The 23,881-nt window shown below is 39.0% G+C and overlaps 1 protein-coding gene across 3 annotated transcripts in view; it reads right to left on the minus strand.

Annotated features, from left to right (window-relative positions):
• The window catches only part of kalrna (kalirin RhoGEF kinase a), a 288,022-nt gene that overhangs the window by 69,854 nt on the left and 194,287 nt on the right, over positions 1–23,881 (minus strand). For all 3 annotated transcript variants that reach the window (XM_057853377.1, XM_057853375.1, XM_057853376.1), the window contains 2 exons: positions 23,299–23,377; positions 23,055–23,222 (listed from right to left, as the gene is read on the minus strand). In XM_057853377.1, the coding sequence (XP_057709360.1) occupies positions 23,055–23,222; positions 23,299–23,377 (247 nt within the window). The remainder of the gene's footprint in view (positions 1–23,054; positions 23,223–23,298; positions 23,378–23,881) is intronic.

Consider the following 23,881-nt stretch of genomic DNA (forward strand, 5'->3'; position numbering starts at 1 on the left):
CATTTACCCACTAAAAGGCAGCAGCACTCTAAGCAACATTACCCCATGTGACCCTTAACTCCCAATTGTCTAAAATGGTGACAATCAACACAAAAAGGAAAGTTGACTGCGACGGCTGACGCTTCAGGGATAGGTGGAAATTGGACTATTTCTTCACTAAAATACGCAACAACTGTGTCTGCCTCATTTGCAAAGAGACAGTCGCTGTTTTTGAACAGTTCAATGTGAGGCGATATTACTAAACAAGAGACGCTGACATGTACGACAAGATTACAGGGAAGATACGTAGCGAGAAATTAAAGCAACTTGAAGCTAGTTTAATTTCACAGCAGCAGTATTTCGCAAGAACCCGAGAATCGAAAGAGAACACCACAAAGGCTAGTTGCGAGATTGTTGATATTATTCATTTAAAAAAAATAATAAAGCAAACGTGACACAGAGAATGGCTTGCTAAAATTTGCTTAAATATATTGTTCTACGTAAAGGATGTCAACCAAGGTCGGCCCCCCACATTTTTACCACACCAAATCTGGCCCCCTTTGCAAAAAGTTTGGACACCCCTGACCTAAACCAATACATCTGCACTGGAAAACCCCACCTTCTTAAAACTGAGGAAAAAAATGTAAATTCCCCTGGTTTCAGTGTAAATCTGTTAAAATTAAGTGAAATTATCTGCTAGTGTTTCAAGCAAATTTTACTCACGTAGATTTCTTGAAATAAGAAAAATACCTAGCTGAAAATAAGCTTAACGGACTTATTTTAAGCAAAACGTTTGTATATTTAATATAAAAAAACAAAAAAAAACAAAAACAAACATTTTTCAGAAATGTTCTTAATTCAAGAATATTGTTCAAAACATTATTAGATAGCATTTTTTTCTTGATTCAGTTCAAAAAATGACCAACCTTTAGTTGTATGGCCTCAATAAGAACAAATAATAATAGTAATATTTAAGTGGAAGAATCTGACGCATTAATCTTTTATCCAGCCTTTACACTCAAACCAAGATGGAAAAAATATTTGACTAGATTTAAGAAAAATTATCAAAAAGTGTACATTGATGTTATGCTGTTATATTGTCCCTACCAATATTGAGACCAAACCAATGCCCTTGATAACAACGTCCAAGTCCTATTGTGTTTCCAATTTGGACTTTTTTTTAAAAAGTTGCTGAAAACCTGAATTTGAACTTCGCATGCGTGACCTCAGCCAAACTCTTAAAGGTCTAATATTGAGCATATCCCAGTGTGGGTATAGCATTTCCCTGAGCATGCTCCTTTTTAAAAAAAAATTTTTTTTTTAAGTTGTTTTTATTACTATTATTTGAGGCATTGTTCGATACAGTTAATCAATGCTTGATGATGAAACAGCCACTGTGCAAATTCAGTGCGGGGGTGGAACTTTTTTTTTTCCAACATTGAGATGAGCAGAAAAAAAAAAAATCTGCTACACTAACATTTTATATGTGAGTGTGTGCGTCATCTTGAAGACATCTGTGACCACCCAAAATGTTTTTGGGTTTCCCAAAAACAATGCACTTTCCAGTAAGGCCCGACTTAAACTGCGTGATTAAAAGATGCTGACGCCAAGAGAAAAGGAGTAGAATGTTTTTTAAGGAACTGCTCAGAAATAGTTGCTGTCATACACATAATATACATAAGACACACAGATACGTACAGGAAACTGTCATACCACTATGTTAATGAAAGCAAAAATGCAGTAGTCATAGATACGCTAAAATAGTTAAAATATATATACTTTCCCTCACATTTCAAGGTGGAGACCCAAACAAATTCACCAGTTTTCTCTAGCTTGGTCTGCTTAGAGCGAGCTGAACCTGCAAACTCGTTGCATGACTGCAAGTTCAGATGCAGGCAGTTGTTTGGTCTGTGCTTGGATCTTGAATTGAGTGACATGTTGGAACCATTTCACTCCATCGTGTTCTCAGAAGGGCTCTTCTGCCAAACCCTAACCCATCCAGCCTGGCTACTTTGGTGTTGTTCAGGGTCCAGGTTTTGTTGCCGAATAGGTAGAGGTACAGACATATACAGTACACGCCACTAGGCATGTGCTGATAACCGGTTTCAAGGTATGCCGTGGTATGAAAACGTCAGTTTCAAGACCGCAAAAAATGTTCCGTCATACAGTCCCTAAGGTATTAGCTGTTTATGTAGCATAAATGCAGTGAGAAATCCATACTTGCAGCTGCAGGGCTCAACCTTCCCCCACCGGTTGTTGCTCAGTGTGAGTGAGTCAGCTGTGCTGCACGACGGCTGGAGGAGGTGAAACTCCTGAACTTTTTCTCCCTAACGAAGAAAACGAAATCGCTGGTATGGGAATACTTCAGCTACAGAAAAGTTAAAGACGAGGAAGAGGGCACACCGACATGTAAATCATGTTTGCGGAGGGTGGCTACCGAGAAAGCAATAACTCCAATATGATTTTGCATTTATACAAAATTAAAGGTTAGTAAACACGATCATGAACGTTTCCCAACGCTACAAGAGTTAACTCCAGCGTGTTTAGTGTGTCTAGCGGTGGTAAAAGATGTGTTTTTTTTCTCTCTGTCAACTGTCTGTGTTGAGAAAGAGCTTGTGTGTATAATGTAAACAGAGTATAAGTCATACACACATGCTTTTTATGGAAAATAATTACTTTTTTCCAATGATAATAAAGTTAGTTTTTTTTTTTTTTAAACTTAACATTATACTTACACTAGGGCTGGGCGATATGGCCTTAAACATGTATCACGATAAATTGAGCAGATTTATCTCGATAACGATAAATGACGATAAATTCGCCCAAGCGGACTGTTATATAATTTGAAAATCTGAATCAATGCATGAAATACAGATTAACTATTTCTTGTTGATTTATTTACCAGCATTCAATTTGATATACTGTATTTAACAATTGTACATGCAGTCTAAACATTAAGTTTATAAAAATTGTAAGCAATAAGAATTCAAGTATGAACATTTATAACAGCGTGTATGACTTGAACAATGTACATTGTCAAAATCAATATGCCTGTGCAAACATGTAATTGTAACACAAATGACTTGCAGCTTGAACAGTACACTTCAAAAAGACAACTTATTGTTAATGGCTGCTGTGACATAATTATTAAATACAAGTGTTTACTTTATGGTTTAAGGGTTTTTTCCCCCCCAGTGCATTTTTTAATAAATGCACGCACAATAAAAATAGCTGGGGCCATTTCTCGGTCATTATAAGTTTTGCCGTTGGATTGTACTTTATGCTGAATGCTTTACCATCACAAAAGCTATCAGAGGAATCACACACAGACAGATACAAAATAACGCCACATAGTAATTGCTAGATGCAGTCCGTGCCCAATCCACTCATTAAGTTCAGCCGTTTCGACAAGGTTAGAGCCGCTATCCGACTCCATAACGTTCATTTGTAGCGTTAGCCGCTAGCTAGCGTTAGCCTGGCTACCAGTAGAACGCACTGAAAGCACCATCTCCGGAAATCGTGAGAACAAAGGAGGACAGCGGGTGAAAGCCCGTCTGGATGCCACCAAGAGTCTACTAAATGTCGGTTGAAAGTTTGGTGAACCTCCCTTAAGCCACACTCCATCACGTTTTGCTTGTAGCGTTAGCTGCTAGCGTCAGCTTACCGGGCTTTTGTTTGATTGGCTTCCTGATGATCACGTGACTCCCTACATAAGCACATTCACTGCTTTTTTAAAGGGGAATGAACATAGACGAACAACACAGAATCAAAGCGGGATGAAAAGACTATATTTTCTTGTTTTATTAATTTACCGAATTTACCGACATGGTCAAAATTACGTCGGTCATCGTTAAGAATTTTGGTGACGGTAAATTTTCGGTTTACCGCCCTGCTCTAACTTACACTGCCCTCCATAATCATTGGCGCCCCTGAAAAGGATGTGTTTTTTAGCTTCTAATAATTATTTTTTTTATTCAAATAATATGGGACCTTAATGGGAAAAAAAGAGAAAAATCCAACCTTCAATACAAGTGCATTCATTCAGTGGGGAAAAAATCCCAAATAAAGAAAAAAATATTTGACATCAAATAATGTGTGTCACAATTATTAGCACCCCTGGTGTTAATACTTTGTACAACCCCCTTTTGCCAACAAAACAAGGTCTGGGGACTGAGATGGCCATGGGAGGAGCTTGATTTTGTGTCTGGTGAACCATTTCTGTGTAGATTTGGCCATATGTTTAGGGTCATTGTCTTGCTGAAAGACCCAGTGACGACCCATCTTCAGCTTTTGGGCAGAGGGCAACAGATTTTGATTTAAAATGTCCTGGTATTTCAAAGCATTCATGATGCCATGCACCCTAACAAGGTTCCCAGGGCCTTTGGAATCGAAACAGCCCCACAGCATCACTGACCCACCCCCATACTTGACAGTGGGTATGAGGTGCTTTTCAGCATGCGCATCTTTCGTGGCACGCCAGACCCACTTAGAGTGTTTGTTGCCAAAAAGCTAAATCTTGGTCTCATCTTACCAAAGCACACGGTCCCAGTTGAAGCCTGGGACCGTGTGTATTTTTGTGTATTTTTTGTCACTGGGTCGTCGTGGGAGCAAACTGCCATGGACCGCAAAACATGGAAGGGAACTATTCACCAAGGAATTGATGCTTTCGAAAAAAAACGAACAGAAAACGAAGAGTCAAAACGGAGAAGACAAGAGAGACAACAACAACTCCGTCCTCCACCGACCCTCCCTTGTACACAATGCCAGCGATTATTCCACCATAGACTAGGCCTCTCAAGTCATATGAGACATAAACACCCATCACGAAAATAGGCTAACAAACGACTGAAACTAATACTCGGACACGAGTGTGAAGCCGACGACAACGATATTTCTTTTGACTAAGGTTGTAATTTCCCATCTGTGGAGGCATAACAGAAAACGTGCCAAAGAAAAAAAAAACTAAACAATTCTTAAACTCAGTGAGCAACTTTTGCTGATAACTTTTCACACAAACATGCACAAGCGAACACATACGCACCTGCCATTACACTAGGTCAGCGGTTCATTAGTTACTCCCTGAAGTGGTGTTGTGCAAATGCAATGTCATGGGATTTATGTGTATTCAGCAAATGCTGTGTTAGCCCTTAAATGTCCTTGACAGCTGCTTGAAAACACACACACTTGAATGCGCACACGCAAACACACACACAGGTGACTTACAGCATTCCATTCCTTATGAGTGACTGACACACAAGACGTCATTGTTAAAATATCACGCATATGCGTGATTTTTGTTTGATGAGAGCTATGGATTCTAGAGGTATCACTGAATTAGGTCAGCTATTGGAGGCGACATGCCAGAAGGTTGGGTAGGGTCCGTGGCCCTGGGGGGGGCCCCCGCAAAGCATTTCCACTTGTCTGCCGGACTATCACACGTCTGATTTGATGGGATTCACACATGACTGGGTACACTCAAGTAGAAAAACTATTGGTGCAGAAATTAGTGATCAGGCAACATATAATAGGATGTCGGCATATCCACACTTACAAGTAGGGCTGTAGCTATCGAATATTTTAGTAATTGACTGAAAATCCTATTGATTAATCGAGTAATCGGATAAAACATATACTTTTTAGGTAAAGAACAATTATAAATATACATGAGAAAACAAGACATTTCATCTAATATTGAACCATTTGCAGTCAATGTCTTTATTTTCGATGTACATTGTTGAAAACAGCCAACAATTGCCTCTCAGATGTGACTAGAATAAAAAAAAGACCAATTCACTGCTTTCACTCCAAAAACTTTTTGATCTTATAACACATATATATATATATATATTATATAAAATAAATATTATTATTAAATATATTTAATTTTTAGGTATTTCTTACCTAAAAATGCCATTATGCTTGGTAACACACATCACTTAAAAGTTAAGTGTTTTTCCCCACGTGTTGAATTTCCATGTTCCAAGTTTTAAGTTAGTCTAAACTAAGTTCGGATAGGAAAGTTTTTGCAGTGTTCAAAATAAATGTATTGCAACATATCAGGTTATAATATAGCGGGGATATTTGCATGCCTTCCTGAATGCACCGCGTGACGAGCGGGGGTGAGGGAGGTGCGGGAGAGCGAGAGATGTGCCTTCCTGTTGTTATTGTTGTTGTTCCACAAGTTCCTAAAAAAGAAATAATTGCAACCTAACGAAGCGGGTGACTCTTTGTCAATGTTATAGTATGATACCTGCTGTATTGGAGCACATTAGGGACCAGTGCTACTTGGCGTTTTATCCAGCAATGACTAATGAGCTAAAATTGACAGTTAGCTTTATCATATTTTCATTTTACACCCTCATCACTATACAGCGCTATGTTTTCACAGAATAAATAAAGCCTGTATGTATGACACATTAGCCACGCATCGACAGTGGTCTTAATAGAAACCTAGCCCTCCGCAGGGCTATTGTTACGTGAGCGAGTGACAGTAACGTTAATTTATTAGCGCTGAGAAGTATACTGCTTTAAGATGGCAGCTGTTTGCTAACACTGCTGACTCTGTCATTTTTGCATCTAGTTCAACATATATGTGATATTTATGAGACGCATCAGATGCTACCTGCTACCACCGCATCATGCATCATTTTAGCAACGTCAGCGTAGTTTGTAGCGGCTATCGGCTGCAGAAAGGTGTCTTATATTTTTTTTATTGCTTCTTTGTCTACGCACGTGACATCAGCGCGTTGCCCCACATTAAAAGTAGTCCGGGCAAAACATGATGCTTAGAGCTGGCAAAATTAAACGAGTCCTCGAGGTGCATGAAATTACTCGGATCAGTTTTTAAACTCGAGTTCCTCGAGTATTCGTTTCAGCTCTACTTACAACTGATTCACATAATGGGTTCTACACCTCACATTGCTGATTTCTGTACGCTCCACCCCACCTGATCACATCTCTTTCCGACCCTCTCCTTTTCCTCCTCGGTCATCAGGCCCGCCACATGGTGTCCACCGGAAATACAATTAGCTAACGATAGCAATACTATATTCATAGTTAGTGTAGGCGTTGAATGTATTTCTGGTTTCTGGTTTGTTCTTCTCTTGTGTCTCTCCTTTTGTATTTTCCTTTCTGTCCCCCCATAACCACCTTCTGCTCGCTGCTTTTGTCTAATTATCGAAACACAATGAATAATCACAATGGGAGTATATCATACTCCCATTTGATAAATTACAACTGTTAATATCAATAGGTCACTCAGATTCCCAGTCTCCGTGTCAAGCAGTTGAACAGGAAAGGTTTAAAAAAAAAAAGTGCGCACAAGCAGACACATACTTATAGAGACTTACAGCATTCCATTCTTTATGAGTGACTGACACGCAAGACGTCATCGTTAAAATATCACGCATATGCGTGATTCTTGTTTGAAAAGAGATGCAATCATAGACAATGGATTCTACAGGTATCACTGAATTAGGGCACCTATTGGAGGCGATGTGCCAGAAGGCCGTCATATTTCATGGTGTCCCATGCATACTCAATGTATATCTAATGCACTGTAGATTCAACAATAATCATTATAATATAATCATTTTTAAAATAAACTGCTGTATTTTAAGCCAAAAGAACTGTTTTATTTGATGGAACAATAGGTCTATATGCTGCATTAGCAGATTCATGGTGCACTAAGCCCCCAAAATATTTTTAACTTGTCCGTTTTACCCTGGAAACCCCCGTTTACAGACGTCACGCAACCGCTTTTGTTTCAACCCAGCCATAAAAAGAAGGTATGTAATTATATTTCTGATTCAAAATGTCTGTCATTTTTAGCTTAGAATCATTCATTGATGTCTAATATTTCGCCCAAAAAAAAAAATTCACTTGCATATTTCAAACTTCTAAACAAATTACGTCACAATGAAAAAAAAAATGGTGTCTGTAAAAAAGTCACGGATATCTACCTCATAACTATCGCTTAATTGTATTTTTTTTTTTTTGTTACTGTCGCATTTTCTCCGATATGTTATATGATAAATAATGGATCCAAACAAAGAAAAATTGAAAAAAAAAAAAAAAAAAGTTTAAAAGGGTAAATATATGAAAAAGAAAATCTCGACCACTCCTTGATGTCTGCGATTTCTGCATCGCGACCATTGTAATATTACCATGTTTCACCCATAAAATCCCCCCAAAATCCAGCTGTGGCCACGCACAGCTGTGTCATGACACTCGGTGATAAATGCTACATGGAGTTTTTGGATCAAAACAAGGTAGGTACGCGATAATATCTCGTTAAAGTCATGCCGTCTTTAATTCCACTCTCGCGTGCTCTCACCTCCAGATAGGGTTTCGCTGTTTAAAAAAAAAATTTTTTTTTTTGAAAATGCCCTCCAGATCAAAAATTTTCTACCCCCAGAAAATTGAGATTCTAAGCTTTCCAATGATGTACCACACGTGCATATTGGACAATTTTGAAATTTGGCCAAATTGGGTGTCTCAGAGCGGAACTTCAAGGCACCTGAGTGTTTCCGCCATATGTATTTATATGGCGGCGAGGAGGCAAGTCGTCACATCATGGACAGTGTGACCATCTACTGTAAGTCCAATGTATGTTGGTTGGGTATGATTGGGTTACATTTGGCACTTATTCTTTTTTAGTAAAGTTGCACTAAACTTTTATTTTTTATAACCTTGGATGCCGTTTTACCAGAACAATTTGTGTTAAATGTGCCCATAATGTCATTTACAAGCCACTTAACTGTGTCCTTTGGGGGCTCTTATACAGATGTGCGGTTTCTCATTAATATGCTGGATCTAATTTTAAAACTCCTTCGTCTGATTGGCCGCCATGGAGCGGGTCTATCGGGGAGAAGCTTGTGGGTGTTGGCAATGCGTGTGGTAAGTTTAATACATCGCGGCGACGAGGGCTACAATTGTTGTTCAATTACACCAAGCTTGGCCATTTCACAGTTAAATGCAAAAATTAAATATTCACATTCCTCACACATACACACAAACGACAGGATAAAAAAAAATCTGTAAAAAACAAAAAATCTTACAAATCAAGTCAAATCTTACTTTAACGTATATAGTGGTATGAAAAAGTATCTGAACCTTTTGGAATTTCTCACATTTTTGTATAAAATCACTATCAAATGTGATCTTTGTCAAAACCACACAGAGGAAAAAAACTAACTAAAACCATCCAAACATTAATAAGTTTTCATATTTTAATAAGGACGACATGCAAACAATGACAGAAGGGGGAAAAATAAGTAAGTGAACCCTCTGCTTCAGAAGACTTAAAGAGCAATTAAAACAATTTTTAATGTGTGCCCAATCACTGATGAGTGGTTGAAAGCTGCCCTCCCCACTATAATACGCACACCTGGTAAGAAATGTCTTGATGAGAAGCATTGTCTGATGTGCATGCTGGCTCTGTCAAAACAGCTGTCTGAAGACCTGCGTTCAAGCATTGTTGATTTGTATAAAGCTGGGAAAGGATACAGAACCATCTCTAAAATTCTGGATGTTCATCAATCGACAGTCAGAGAAGTTGTGTACAAATGGAGAGAGTTTGGCACTGTTGCTTCTCTCCCAAGGAGTGGCCATCCACCAAAGAGGACGCCAAGAGTTCGTCATGATTTGGGGCTGTTTTGCTGCCTCAGGACCTGCACAACTTGCAATCATTAATCGAAGAATGAATTCAAAGGTTTATCCGGACGTTTTGCAGGAAAACCTGAGGCTGTCTGTTAGACAGTTGAAGCTAAAAAGAGGATGGATGCTCCAACAAGACAATGATCCAAACACAGAAGTAAATCAACTTTACAAGGGTTTCAGAAGAAGAAAATACACGTTCTGGAGTGGCCAAGTCAAAGTCCAGACTTGAACCCCATTGGGATGATGTGGCATGACATAAGACAGCGATTCATGCCAGACATCCCAGAAATCTGTCTGAACTACAGCAGTTTTGTAGAGAAGAATGGGCCAAGATTAGTCCTGATCGAGGTGCCAGACTGATCTGCAGCTATAGGAAGCATCTGGTTGAAGTTATTGCTGCCAAAGGGAGTGGGGCACAAAATATTCAATGTGATGGTTCACTCACTTATTTTTCCCCGTTATGTCATTGTTTCCATACTATCCTCATTACAATATGAAAACCTATAAATGTTTGGGTGGTTTTAGTTAAAGCAGACACTTTTTTTCATCAGTGTGATTTTGACAATGATCAGATCACATTTGATGGTGATTTTATGCAGAAATGTGAGAAATTCCAAAAGTTTCAGATACTTTTTCATACCACTGTAACATCATCACGTCAATCACTGCAAAAACAAATTTGACAATTTCAGAGCAAGGAGCGTACTCTGACGCTAAAAGTCAGGTGAGACTGAACAACGGAACTACTGTTGCGAGCTAGCACAAAAGACAGACGATGGACTGCCAGATTGGCCATCACTCACTCTCAGAGAACAGAGCAGCTCTCTTGTCTTGCCCCAGCCCCTTTTCTATCACCAACTAACAGTCTGTTTCATTCTGTAATTACAGCACGCACACACCTCAACAACCCCACCCCCTCCACTACGTCTGTGAATAACACCATTTATACAATCACAAACCGATCTCTCGACTTCGACTCCCTGCCAGATATTTAACCACTTGAATTGCTTTAAAACACATAAAGATTGTGCGGCACACTTATAAATAAAAGAGCACCTGGATCAGAAACAGTGCCAGGGGATTGCTACCGTTTCAGAATCTCATACAGTATGTAACTTTAAAACATTTTTTGTCGCAGTTAAGTGACTGTTCCAATACGCAAAACCCCATATAAAATGTGTAAATACAGTGCCCTCCATAATTATTGGTACTCCTGAAAAAGTTGTGTTTTTTAGCTTCTAATATTTTTTTTATTCCAATAATATGGGACCTTAATGGAAAAAAAGAGAAAAATCCAACCTTCAATACAAGTGCATTCATTCAGTGGGGAAAAAAATCCCACATAAAGAAAAAATTACTTGACTTCAAATAATGTGTGTCACAATTATTAGCACTCCTGGTGTTAATACTTTGTACAACCCCCTTTTGTCAACAAAACAAGGTCTAGGGACTGAGATGGCCACGGGAGGAGCTTGATTTAGTGTCTGGTGAACATTTTCTGTGTAGATTTGGCCAAATGTTTAGGGTCATTGTCTTGCTGAAAGACCCAGTGACGACCCATCTTCAGCTTTCGGGCAGAGGGCAACAGATTTTGATTTAAACTGTCCTGGTATTTCAAAGCATTCATGATACCATGCACCCTAACAAGGTTCCCAGGGCGTTTGGAAGCGAAACAGCCCCACAGCATCACTGACCCACCCCCATACTTCACAGTGGGTATGAGGTGCGCATGCCAGACCCACTTAGAGTGTTTGTTGCCAAAGAGCTCAATCTTGGTCTCATTTGACCATAGCACATGGTCCCAGGTGTATTTTTGTGTGAGACAAACATTGACCTTCGACAGCTCTTTGGTCTTGGCCATAGTGGAGTTTGGAGTGTGACGGACTGAGGTTGTGGACAGGTGTCTTTTATACTGATAATGAGTTAAAACAGGTGCCATTAATACAGGTAACGAGTGGAGCCTCGTTAGACCTCGTTAGAAGAAGTTAGACCTCTTTGACAGCCAGAAATGTTTATTGGTGGCCAAATACTTATTTTCCACTGTAATTTGGAAATAAATTCTTTAAAAATCAAACAATGTGATTTGACAATTGGTGGTTGAATAAATAATTTGCCCCACTGTAATAGCTGAGGGGGGGGGGGGCATCAATAATCGATTTATTATCGAATCCTAGCCTCTTAGGCTGTATTGGCACCATGGAAAAAGTGCTTAGAAAATGGATTTCGTTCCACTGAAGTGGATCTACATGGACTCTGCTTTATAATATACATACGTGGCTAAGTAGTACCAAAAAAAAAAAAGTTCTACTCATGGTTTCCAGTCATATTTTAGTAATTAGCGTTTTCGTGTCAGTTTTTTTTTTCCCCGTGGCGCAATGATATTGATATGGCGGAGTCGTATCGTCAGTGTGTGAAGCCATTTTAGGTCACGTGCACCAATAGGAGACGAGGATCGTTGCTATGGGTTTCTAAAACAAACAACATGGCAGCGACCGTGTCAAGCTACGACACGAGTGAAGATGAGCAAAAGATAGGAAAACCGCATTCGAAATTTAGTCAAAAGGCATCGAAACGATTTTTTTGGGGGGTACTAATTAGCAACGTACGTATATTATAAAGCAGAGTTCATGTAGATCCACTTCAGTGGAACAAACCAACACAATTTCGCTCAGCCAATACAGCCTATCTGAATCGTAATCAAATTGTGAGGTGCCCCAAGATTCTCACCTCTAATATATAGTACAGTAAGGGTCAGTGTTGGGCCCTGCAGTGGTGAACACAATTGTTGCTGTAAAATAACTCTTGGTCACTGGCTCCAATGTCATCTAATTAGCTAATCATGTTAAAGTGTGCGCACAATTCCAGCAATATCCCACTTTTGCAGAGTTACAAGTAAAATGTAAAGATGGTGATAAAATCATCAACTACATTGTTGAACATAATGCCAACAAGTTGCTCTGTCAACTTGACTGGGAAACATCATTTTACTAATCATCTTTCAGTTACAAATTGCGACTTGAATGACTGCATCTTGTAGATTTTCCTTCACACAATGCACACATTTACATGATCCGTTTTAATGTCTTTGAAGTAGTTATTGTTTCCGACAGCGACACTACAGCTCGCTATTTAAAAAGCCTCAAGTCATCTTTGAAGACTTGTTGGATGGGTTTATTCTTCTGCACCAAACTCAAGCAGGTATGGATTTATCAAGCTTGGTTTGATCACTGTGAGAAAAATAGAAACTTCAACATTTATTCCAACAACGCTGGAAAAACGTATTCAATGTTGGCAGTACAGATGTCCCGATCGATTGGGATGCCGATCGATTGGGATGCCGATCGATCGGGTTCGATCACGTCATTTTCAAAGTATCGGAATTGGCAAAAAAATATCGGACGTGACTTTTTTTAATATATATTTTAAATAAACCTTTTTGTAATTGTATTTAACGTTACAGACATAATATGTTACACTCATCCAGAGTCTTTAATTTAGGCTTAAGGTAGGGTTATCAAATTTATCCCGGTAACGGCGGTAATTAATTTTTTAAAAAATTTATCACGTTAAAATTTTTAACGCAATTAATGCATGCGCTGCACGGCCCACTCACGCATTGTCGCACTCAGTCTGTAATGGCGCCGTTTTACCTATATGTAGCGCCGAAATGCAGCGTAAAATGAGTAGAGTGAATTTTGGCAGCCTTTGGAGCCTTTTTTTTTTTTTATGTGGCTAAAGCCTTACAATACCTCTCTCAGCAATTAAAAAATAACATGGGCGGCAATGTGGGGAAGAAAGGTAGTAGTTGATCATTTTCTTAACACCTTATGTTCTTTCCCAACGCAGAGAAGATATATCAATTGGTGCCCCTATGCACAGTCATGGTTGCACTTCCCATCATGCATTTGGGCAGAAGTTAAATGGCTACAGTATCATTTACTGAAAGCTCAACAAATACACTAGATGGCAATATTTAGTCACAATATACAAAGTCACATTTATCCGAATTACAAGTCTTTCTATCCGTGGATCCCTCTCACAGAAAGAATGTTAATAATGTAAATGCCATCTTGAGGATTTATTGTCATAATAAGCAAATACAGTACTTATGTACTGTATGTTGAATGTATATATTCGTCCGAGTTTTATTAGTTTTTTCTTAATGCATTGCCAAAATGTATATGATTGGGAAAAATTATCAGGAATGATTGGAATTGAATCTGGAGCAAAAAAAAAAAAAAAAAAAGCAATCAGATCGGGAAATATCGGGATCGGCAGATACTCAAACTAAAACGATCGGGATCGGATCGGGAGCAAAAAAACATGATCGGAACAACCCTAGTTGGCAGTGTACCGTATATTGTAAAAAAAATTAAAGATATTGTTTTTGTTATATTACGGAAGCGTTTATTGATCATTTTTCTTTGCTCAACAGACACGAGGTAAAAATCATCTTCCTTACATGATAAATAGCACAATTGTCATCACTATGTTGTTTTTACTTGTGTTTCGGTAATGCAAAGGAGAGTTATGCAAGGAATGATGATGTCAAGATTACCGTCTTCTCAGTATTGATTTAAAAAAAGATGTCTAATGGGAGGGGTAAAAGCAGATGAGTCAATAGTGAGAAAGGCAGCAACTACTACACTACAATATGCCATTATTTATTGCTTTATTAGAATTTAGTTTTTTACACTGTAAGCATCATTCTATGCAGCAACAATGTTGTTTTCCCCCTCTGTTTTTCAAACGTCAAAATCCAGTTATATCAAATGGGAGTCTAACATGCACTTAAATTAGTCACGGCATATTTTAACCATGTGCAATATTGCACAGATTGCAAAATGTAAAAATCTTCCTTTTAGTTATACGTAACATTTTACTGGCAGATAATATGATGACTTCCTTTTGGGATTCTAAAAACCAAGATTTACGGTATTAAATGACAGTCACGCACAATAAAACGGGAAGTCTATTATTATTGCTGACGTGCGCAAACAATGAGTTTTATCATGTGACTGCTAGTATAAACATTTTTTCCCCAATCTGGGCGGCCCTCTTTACCGAGATCAGAGAACTATAAAATCATTTATAGTCTGAAATCTCAGACTATATATTTTATGGGATTGGTCCTATTTGACTTTGATGACCTTAGCACATAGCACAAAAAAGCTCTGGCTTGGCTGTATACAACTCGTATAACCAGTTTAGCCACATACAATGTGGAGTAGTCATGGGCCAAAGTCCACTGAGATTGTAGCTACATGTGCACAAAGTTAACGTTTAGCTTGATTGCTTGCCTGCATGATAAACATTGTGCATTCCCTGGCTTTTTTTATTGGACAGACAAATCACAGAATCAGATTGACTTTGAAATCAAGTTCATTCAAAGGTGTTTTTTCCACTGCTCTACTACCTCAATTTGGGGCAGTTATTTTTTTCACTTCCAAAGAATTGCGTAAAATAACATGTTGCATTTATTCAATCCAGCCAATTCAGCCCAAACTACCCAGCGACTTCTTCCAGCTCCACAAAGGGGATTTCAAGACACTCATCTTTGCCACATACCTGGCACTCCCATTTCCAGCATCTTTCTATTGATGTTTTTTTATCAACTCCGTTCTAGCTTTGTCTCCAAACCTTCCAATCTGTGCTATCCCTTATATTAGCTAATCCTTGATCATGCTCATCCTAGTTAATCCTGAAGAGAATCTCAACCAGCTTCCAACTCCCATCCTGTCTCATACGGCTCTATTCCAGTAGATAGAATACACCACCAAATTTTCCTGCAGATGCAAGCCTTGCTTCTCCTGTTTCGGAATTTGGTAGGCTGTATTACGCCAATCGAGGCATTCCGTTACAGTAAATTTCTGTCCTTTGAGATGTGCTAGGTGGAGTTGAAAGAACATTAATTGCAGAACATTGGTCAAATCATGTCCAATTAAGGGTGTAGGTGGTTCAATGCGATTTAGTTGAATTTGTTCAAGGCGCAGTTTGACTGATTCTGAACTCAACGGACATGAGCAATGATGTCAGATGCGTTTAATGCTTACCGTAATTTCAGGACTACAAGCCGCTACTTGTGGTGTGTGCAATGATGCGGCCAATTTATCGATTTTTCTAAAGGCCGCCAGGGGCGCTCGAGCATAAAACCTAAGAGTGAGACGCGTGGAATATATGTGTCGAGGAAGACGCTAGTTTGAACTATTACCGGTAATTTAACTTTCTGCTTTGTGCCCGAATAAAAGTAGCATACCCTCATCTTTGTGCATGAGTAAAAGTAGCAGACCCACATCACAGAAAATGCTAGGAGAAATGCACTTGCAACTTGACATCAGTGTGAATCGTGCATTTAAAGTGGCACTCCGAGTTGAATGGGAAGCTTGGATGGCCAGCGGCGAGAGATCGTTGTCCAAAACTGGCCGCATGCGAAGAGCAACTTTTTCACAAGTCTGCCAGTGGATCCTGACAGCGTAGAGCAGTGTGAAAAAAATCCACCATCACCAACCAACGGATTTCGAAACGCCGGTCTGCTGCGTGACGAAGAGGACGGCACAAGCTCAGGAGTAAATTTGCCTCATTATGAGAGATTTTGAAAGTGACAACGAAAGGGACAGAAAATGTGTGGCGAAGTGTATCTGAGCCTATTCATATCCGACACTGAGGGTGAAGACTTCCATGGTTTCAGTGCACAGAAACAAGATGTTGGAAAGAAAAGTGAAGGTATGTTAGTACAATTTAGAAAAGGTTGTGTATTTCTTTGTAAATGGGCATACGAGACTTATAGACAGGAGAGGCTTATGTATGTACAAAATGGTTTTTCCTTTAAAAATGTACTGTGGGAGGCTTGTAATCAGGGGTGCCCAATCATCCAGAAATTACGGTAAATATGACAACAGTAGGTATCAAGCCATCCGACTCATTGTTTAAATTAATGCATCCCGCTAGCTAGCACACCGCTATTAGGCACAGGGCACCCAAACAGTCAGGGATGGGGATGCTGATGTAAATTCCATCTAATTTAATACAGCTGCCCTCTTTCTTCTGTGGTCAAACAGCTAAGGTTTGTCAACTTAAGGGCAGTGAAACTGCTCCCGTCATGCATGGATTGTTGCTTCTTTCCTGCACACTGATATCTCCATGCATCACGTGAATGTGGCATATTTAAAGGGGATGAGAGGAGCAGCGTGGATCGCTCCCCCTATTTAGTTCAAGGATTTTTGCTTGATCATTCTGATCCCCACAGGATAAGATCCTACGTGGAGCCCCATATTGAGGGAGATTATCAATGGTCTTATGTGTCTTCAAAATTTTAATATGTGTACATCAGTTGCTTTATTTACACCAAGCTGTTTGCCTATTATAAATATACTTTTTCCAGTTTGGTCCAGGTCTACAATTTTGTTCCTGGTGTCCGTAGACAGTTCTTTGTTCTTGGCTACGGTGGAGCTTGGAGTTTGCCTGTTTGACACTGTGGACAGGTGTCTGTTACACAGATTAATGGCATTAACATTAATACAGGTAACGAAATGAGGACAGAAGAGCTTCTAAAAGAAGTTACAGGTGAGAGCTAGAGCTTGTAGGTGAACAAATACTTATTTTCCACTATAATTTCAAAATACATTCTTTAAAAATCGTTACATTTACTGTTTTTTCCCAACAAAGTTGTCTCTCGCAGTTGACATGTACCTCTGATAAAAATGACAGACATCTGTTGTCTTTTTAAGTGAGAGAAATGAAAGACTAGGTAACTAAAAGTCTTTCAGTTCAACAGAATGTTTAGAGACGGTTAAACTATAAATCTATGCACGCACACACAAACACAGCATCTTATCATGTCAAAGTGTTGTTCAAACAAAGATAAAATACTAAAAACAAATATACAGTCACAGATTAAAAAAAAATATATGCGGCCATGTAGTCAAGGAAGAGTTCTAAAATGTTGCTTACTACTTAGTAGTAGCCAAACTGTCAAGTTAAATGAAAGCTACAAGCAAAGACAAGGGAAGACCTGTCTCTCCACTCTCGCGCCAAACATTCCACAAAGTTGCCTCGGTTATTATTGTAATTTTTGTTTCATTACCTACTTTATACCCATGCGGACACGCTGTTCAACCCACCTGAGCAGCAGCAGCAGCAGCAGCAGCGATCTAAAATCCATCTACAGCAATACCACCCTCGCTTCATTCTCATACGCACCTCGAGGCTACATTTACACACCTGTGTCTCTCATTCTTGCAAACTGTACAAGACAAAGAGTGGAATGAGATTGAGAGAGGAGTTGGAGTGAGTGGAGGAGGAGCAGCTGTAGTCACACCCCCTCCTTTATTCGGCACACTTCTAGTTTCGTTTTCAGCTCCCTTAACAATACTTCAAGAGGCTAACTAGCCCTTTACAACACGTCTTATGATTTAACAATAGCTTGGAATGTGCAAAAACTATATTTTTTGACAACATTATACATGTATATGGCCTATTTATTTTAACAGGTTTTTAGAAAAGTTTACTGTGGTATTAAAAAGTATCTGAACCTTTCGGAATTCTTCACATATCTGCAAAACATCACCATCAAATGTGATCTGATCTTGGCCAAAATCACACAGATGAAAAAAACAGTTTCTGCTTTAACTAAAACCACCCAAACATTTATAGGATTTTAATATTTTAATGAGGATAGTATGCAAACAATGACAGAACAGGGAAAAATAAGTGAACCATCACATTTAATTTTTGTGCCCCCCCTTTGGCAGCAATAACTTCAACCAGACACTTCCTGTAGCTGCAGATAAGTCTGGCACATCGATCAGGACTAATGTCGGCCCATTCCTTTCTACAAAACTGCTCTAGTTCAGTCAGATTTCTGGGATGTCTGGCATGAATCGCAGTCATTAGGTCATGCCACAACATCTAAATGGGGTTCAAGTCTGGACTTTGACCTGGCCACTCCAGAACATGTATTTTGTTGTTCTGAAAACATTCTTAAGTTGATTTACTTCTGTGTTTTGGATCATTGTCTTGTTGCAACATCCATCCTCTTTTTAGCTTCAACTGTCTGACAGACTGCTTCAGGTTTTCCTGCAAAACATCCTGATAAACTTTTGAATTCATGCTTCCATTAACGACTGCAAGTTGTCCAGGCCCTGAGGAAGCAAAACAGCCCCAAATCATGATACTCCCTACACCATGCTTCACAGTGGGGGTGAGGTGTTCATGTTGGTGAGCTGTTCCATTTTTCCTCCATACATGACGTTGTGTGTTACTCCCAAACCATTCAACTTTGGTTTCATCAGTCCACAAAATATTTTGCCAACACTTCTGTGAAGTGTCCAAGTGCCTTTTTGCGAACATTAAATGAGCAACAAAAAATTTTTTTTGACAGCAGTGGATTCCTCCGTTGAGTCTTTCCATGAACACCATTCTTGGCCATAGTTTTACATATAGTTGATGTGTGCACAAAGATATTGGACTGTTCCAGTGATTTCTGTAAGTCTTTAGCAGACACTCTAGGGTTCTTTTTTACCTCTCTGAGTATTCTGCGCTGAACTCTTGGCGTCACCTTGGGTGGACGGCTCTCCTGGGAAGAAAAGCAACAGTGCCAAACTCTCTCCATTTGTAGACAACTTCTATGACTGTCGGCTGATGAACTTCCAGACTTTTAGCGATGGTTTTGTATCCTTTCCCAGCTTTATACAAATCAACAATCCTTGATCACAGGTCTTCAGGCAGCTCTTTTGACCGAGGTATGATGCACATCAGACAATGTTTCTCATCAAGACACATCTTACCAGGTGTGTGTTTTATAGTGGGCAGGGCAGTTTTAAACCACCCACCGGTGATTTTCACACATCTGACTTAAGATGTCTGGTAAAAATTGGTTTCAATTGCTCTTTAAGTCTCCTTAGACAGAGGGCTCACTTATTTTCATTTCACATTGTTTGCATGCTATCCTCATTCAAATATGAAAACCTATAAATGTTTGGGTTGTTTTAGTTAAAGCAGACACTGTATTTTCATCTGTGTGATTTTGACAAAGATCAGTTCACATTTGATGGTGATTTTAGGCAGAAATGTAAGAAATTCCAAAAGGTTCAGATACTATTTCATACCGCTGTATATACAATGACTTTAATTGTCTGTCGACCAGTTCAGAGTATTGCCCATCTCTCACACCAAGTCAGCTGGGACAGAGTTCAGCATATCAGTGACTCACTAAAATGAGGATAAATTGTATGGAAGGGATGAATATTTACAGTAAACGCCACTACACTGCAGTTCATCTGAGTTGGCTCCTCAAGCTACTGTCTGTTTGTTTTCATTTTTAAAACCATACAGGAATGTCAGAATTTAGTTTTGCGTCTATATTGTGTTAAAAAGTGTTGCTGCAACACACAAGATAGCACTGAGCTCGTGTGGAAGGGTTCCGCGACTAGGCCTGTCGCGATAACAAATTTTTAGTAGGCAATATCTTGTCTCAAGTCATAAATCATTGCTGATATGTGATTACTGTCAATTTTTTTAACCAAATGAACCACTAACGTAGGGACAATACATCCTAATAAATCACCAATTCAAATCCAATAAATTGTTATTCTTAAATAAAACACAACCTATATTAAAAATAATATTTAAAAAAAAAAAAAAAAAAAACACACACATTGCGTAACCAATCATTTGAAAGCTAGTTAAGTTTAGAATATGAAATCGATGAGAAACCCGATGCCATATTTGTTCTCTGCCAATTAGAACCAATCAAAAGTGTTTATGTGATTCAAAATGACTGTCATCTTGTATTGCAAAGTGCATATGTTATCAAATTTCAAGCCAAAATTGATTAATTGCCGATCCGATTTTTTATAATGGGTGTCATTTTAAAGCTATTCTGAGTGTAGAATCTGAAGTAACTACAGAAATCTTCATTTATGTGTTGAACATGACCTTTTACTTTGAATTGTTCACCGGATGTTCGCTAAGCCGCTAACCGTGCGCTTTATACTATGTTTTTTTTTTTTTTTTTTTTTTTTAAAGTGCACTTCTCTTTCCGTCATGCATGATTTTTTTCTTTTTTTCGCATCATTTGCAAATGCTGTAAAGCACGATTTTTCATGTTTGAAGTGTCACCTTTTAACCCTAATTTTGCGTTTTTTGAAGAAGATTGCCAATGTTTTAAAGCAGGGTAAAGTGGTTAGTACATTGTCTTAATTCCATTAGCCTCAAAGTAGCAATGCTAATGTTCTCAAATGTTTAAAATAGATGTGTTTCCTTATTTTGTTTGTCTGAACTAATTCTACGGCATGTTGATGACCAATAAACATCTGAAAGGAACTGGAGTCTCATATGCAATCAAAACACGCATATGTACCGAGTGCAAGCAGCAGATGCAAAATCGTAGCTGGGAAAATTACCGCCCTCATTTATGTTTACTGTGCAATAAATTGACTTAACCACGGCAAAGTGCAAGATAACGGCAAAAAAAAAAAAAAGGAACCTCCGTGTGATAATGTAGCCGTGACCAGGAAGTGAAGAGCGGCTTTAGTTTCAAGCACAAATGCACTTCTTTGTCATTGTTGCACTAGGAAGCCATGACCTTTCTTATTTTAAAGGGGAAGGGCGGATTATAACAGCTGTGAAATTTGTTGTAATTTAGTGTCTTTCATAAACTACAATTCCACATAAAAGCACATTTAGCTGAGCAGGTGAGATGTGAGAGACACTTTTCAAGTGAACCAAAAAGCCTGGCAAACTTCAATGGCTTTCTGCGCGGCTAACTGTGCGCTGCTACCACTAGTATGAAAAGGCTTTTCTGCATAAATATGAGCAATGCTGTGGTAATGGGTATTTTTCCCAAAGTGAGATTATATGCCTAACAATATTGTTATATGCTCTGTAGCAGTTGCAGCACTGTGGATGCGTTAAAGCAGCATGAGATTGAAGGTTTCCAATTAATGTAACATATTCTTCGAGTATCTTATACATGGCATTTCTTATTATAAGTGAGATAGTATCTTGGCAAAAAGATGCTGGATTTCCATATGCCAGGCAGGAGGTCTAGAGAACAACCAAAGAGGAGGTTTATGGATGTAGTTAAAGACGACCCGAAGGTTGGTGTGAGAGCAGAAGATGCAGGGTTAGATGGAGAAAACTGATTCGTTGTGGCGACCCAGCCGAAAGGAAAAAAGAAGATCATCGGATGAATTTATATGGATGAGTTGAACATTTTAACTAATGATGGCTAAACTCTAAAAGTTCACTAACTTTGAGGATATACTTAATTTAGTTTGAGTGTATAGATTTGTGTACGACATACTGTATGTTAGCTTGCATAGTGTGATATACATGAGCCAAAAAGTGTCATCCAAAAGGTTTAGTGATAAAGTAACACTTTGCCAGAGAAAATCATCACAAAGTCATTACACAGCGTGTGCACAAAACATACACCCCTCCTGGTCATTCATTAGCACAGTAATCAGGGCTAATTACAATTTGAACTTGTCTGCTTAAAAAGAAAAGAAAATTAATGATGGTGTTAGTATAATTGGGGATGTAATCCCGGGGATTTTTTGTCATTTATATTTGACTGGATACCCTTATTGGAATTCTTAAGACATGAGCAAAAGAAAAAAAAAAAAGATGTCTGTCATAGATCCATCTTTTTTTTTTTTTTTTTAAAGGCAACAAAATGTGTTCATTAGCATGACAGACACAAACAATGTTGCAATGTCCCATGAGCAACAACAGGAGGCAGTACAGGACATAGGTGGGAACACTTGAAAGGCATCTGCAGTTATGAGAAAACACAAGGCTGCATGTGTTTAGCACACAAGCAAACACCCCACCTATACACACATACTGTTACTATTTCGCACATTTTTTTCAGCATTTCCAATACCTATTCAGTCATAATGTCAGACATTAAAAAATACTGAGATGCATTTTATCAGCCTATGACTACAATGCAATCATTTAAATATACATACATATTTTCAAGCAGGCAAAATATGTGTCATCTCATGGGTTTGAAGCATCCAAGATCAATGTGTCAATGGACGAGCAGCTCGACACAGCTGATTCATTTCAGGTGAGCCAGTCTCTTCCACATTTAAGATGTCGGATGCTCTCATCTAAAGAGCTAGATTCGGCTCGAGAACCTTACATTCCCTACACCTGACCTAGCGTATTACCAATAACACTGCTGATTAAAGTTTAATGAACATTTCATCGTGGTAACAGTTTAACCAGAGAAAAATGTATATTAGTCAGACCCAAAAGGTTTCTCAGTATTAAAATGTTACAAATGTTCAATTCATATTTACCATATAGAATATCACTCACACGATACATATACGATACATGTATCAATTCGCTTAAACGCCCCACCTCAAACAGATTCAAATGATTCTATGCAATATTCTGCCTACCTTTCCCTGAGTTGAAGAAGCAGTCCATCTCCACACTGGAGCGCGAGTGGGACACACATAGGGCAGAACTGGGGACCAGACCCTCTTGAGGCGGGCTGCGTTCGGTGGTCCGGACCAGACACCACCCGGGTCGCTCACTGGGCCTCTCCAGCAGCTCCACTGTCTGGCCTGGAGCAGGAGAGACAAGTCGTCATTAGAAAATAAGCAATCACAAATTGACAAGGACATGGGCATGCATGCTTACCGGTGCTGACAGAGATCTCACTGCTACATCCTGCTGTGAAGTCCTGCAGCACCACCGTCAACTCACAACCCCCAGAGAGCTGCAGACAGAAAGAGTCATGCAATTAATATAAGGCTTCTAAATGATCAATGAGCTTGCATGTTTGAGTTAATACATCAGATCCTGTGTCAATACATCAGATCCTGTGTCAGTCAGAAGCAAATGGACAAAAAATATGTGGTTTGGGTGATTTCAACTTTTGTATTGTCTAAAATCGTGACTTCAGTGAGCTAAAATATGAGACCACAATTGGTATTGTACTCATTCACATACTGTAGGAACCTTATGTGAGGTATTGATATGAACTCGATACCCAATAACCGAGACTGACTGGTTATTTGTGAGAAAAACAGTCTTCCTTGAAAATAGCATTGACTCACTGGCTTGACCTCGAATTGTTTCCTTTTCAATGCCCTAATCAAAACTGACCAATTGGATAAAGTCCACCTTTTGGCCACATTCAGCAGGGATAGCAAATGGCATATGTAGTGTAGTTGCAGTTCACATTTGCGGACTTCCCCACAGATTGATTCCTATTCCCTGA

The sequence above is a fragment of the Corythoichthys intestinalis genome, chromosome 12 (genome assembly GCF_030265065.1).
Source record: "Corythoichthys intestinalis isolate RoL2023-P3 chromosome 12, ASM3026506v1, whole genome shotgun sequence".
NCBI classification, from domain to species: domain Eukaryota; kingdom Metazoa; phylum Chordata; class Actinopteri; order Syngnathiformes; family Syngnathidae; genus Corythoichthys; species Corythoichthys intestinalis.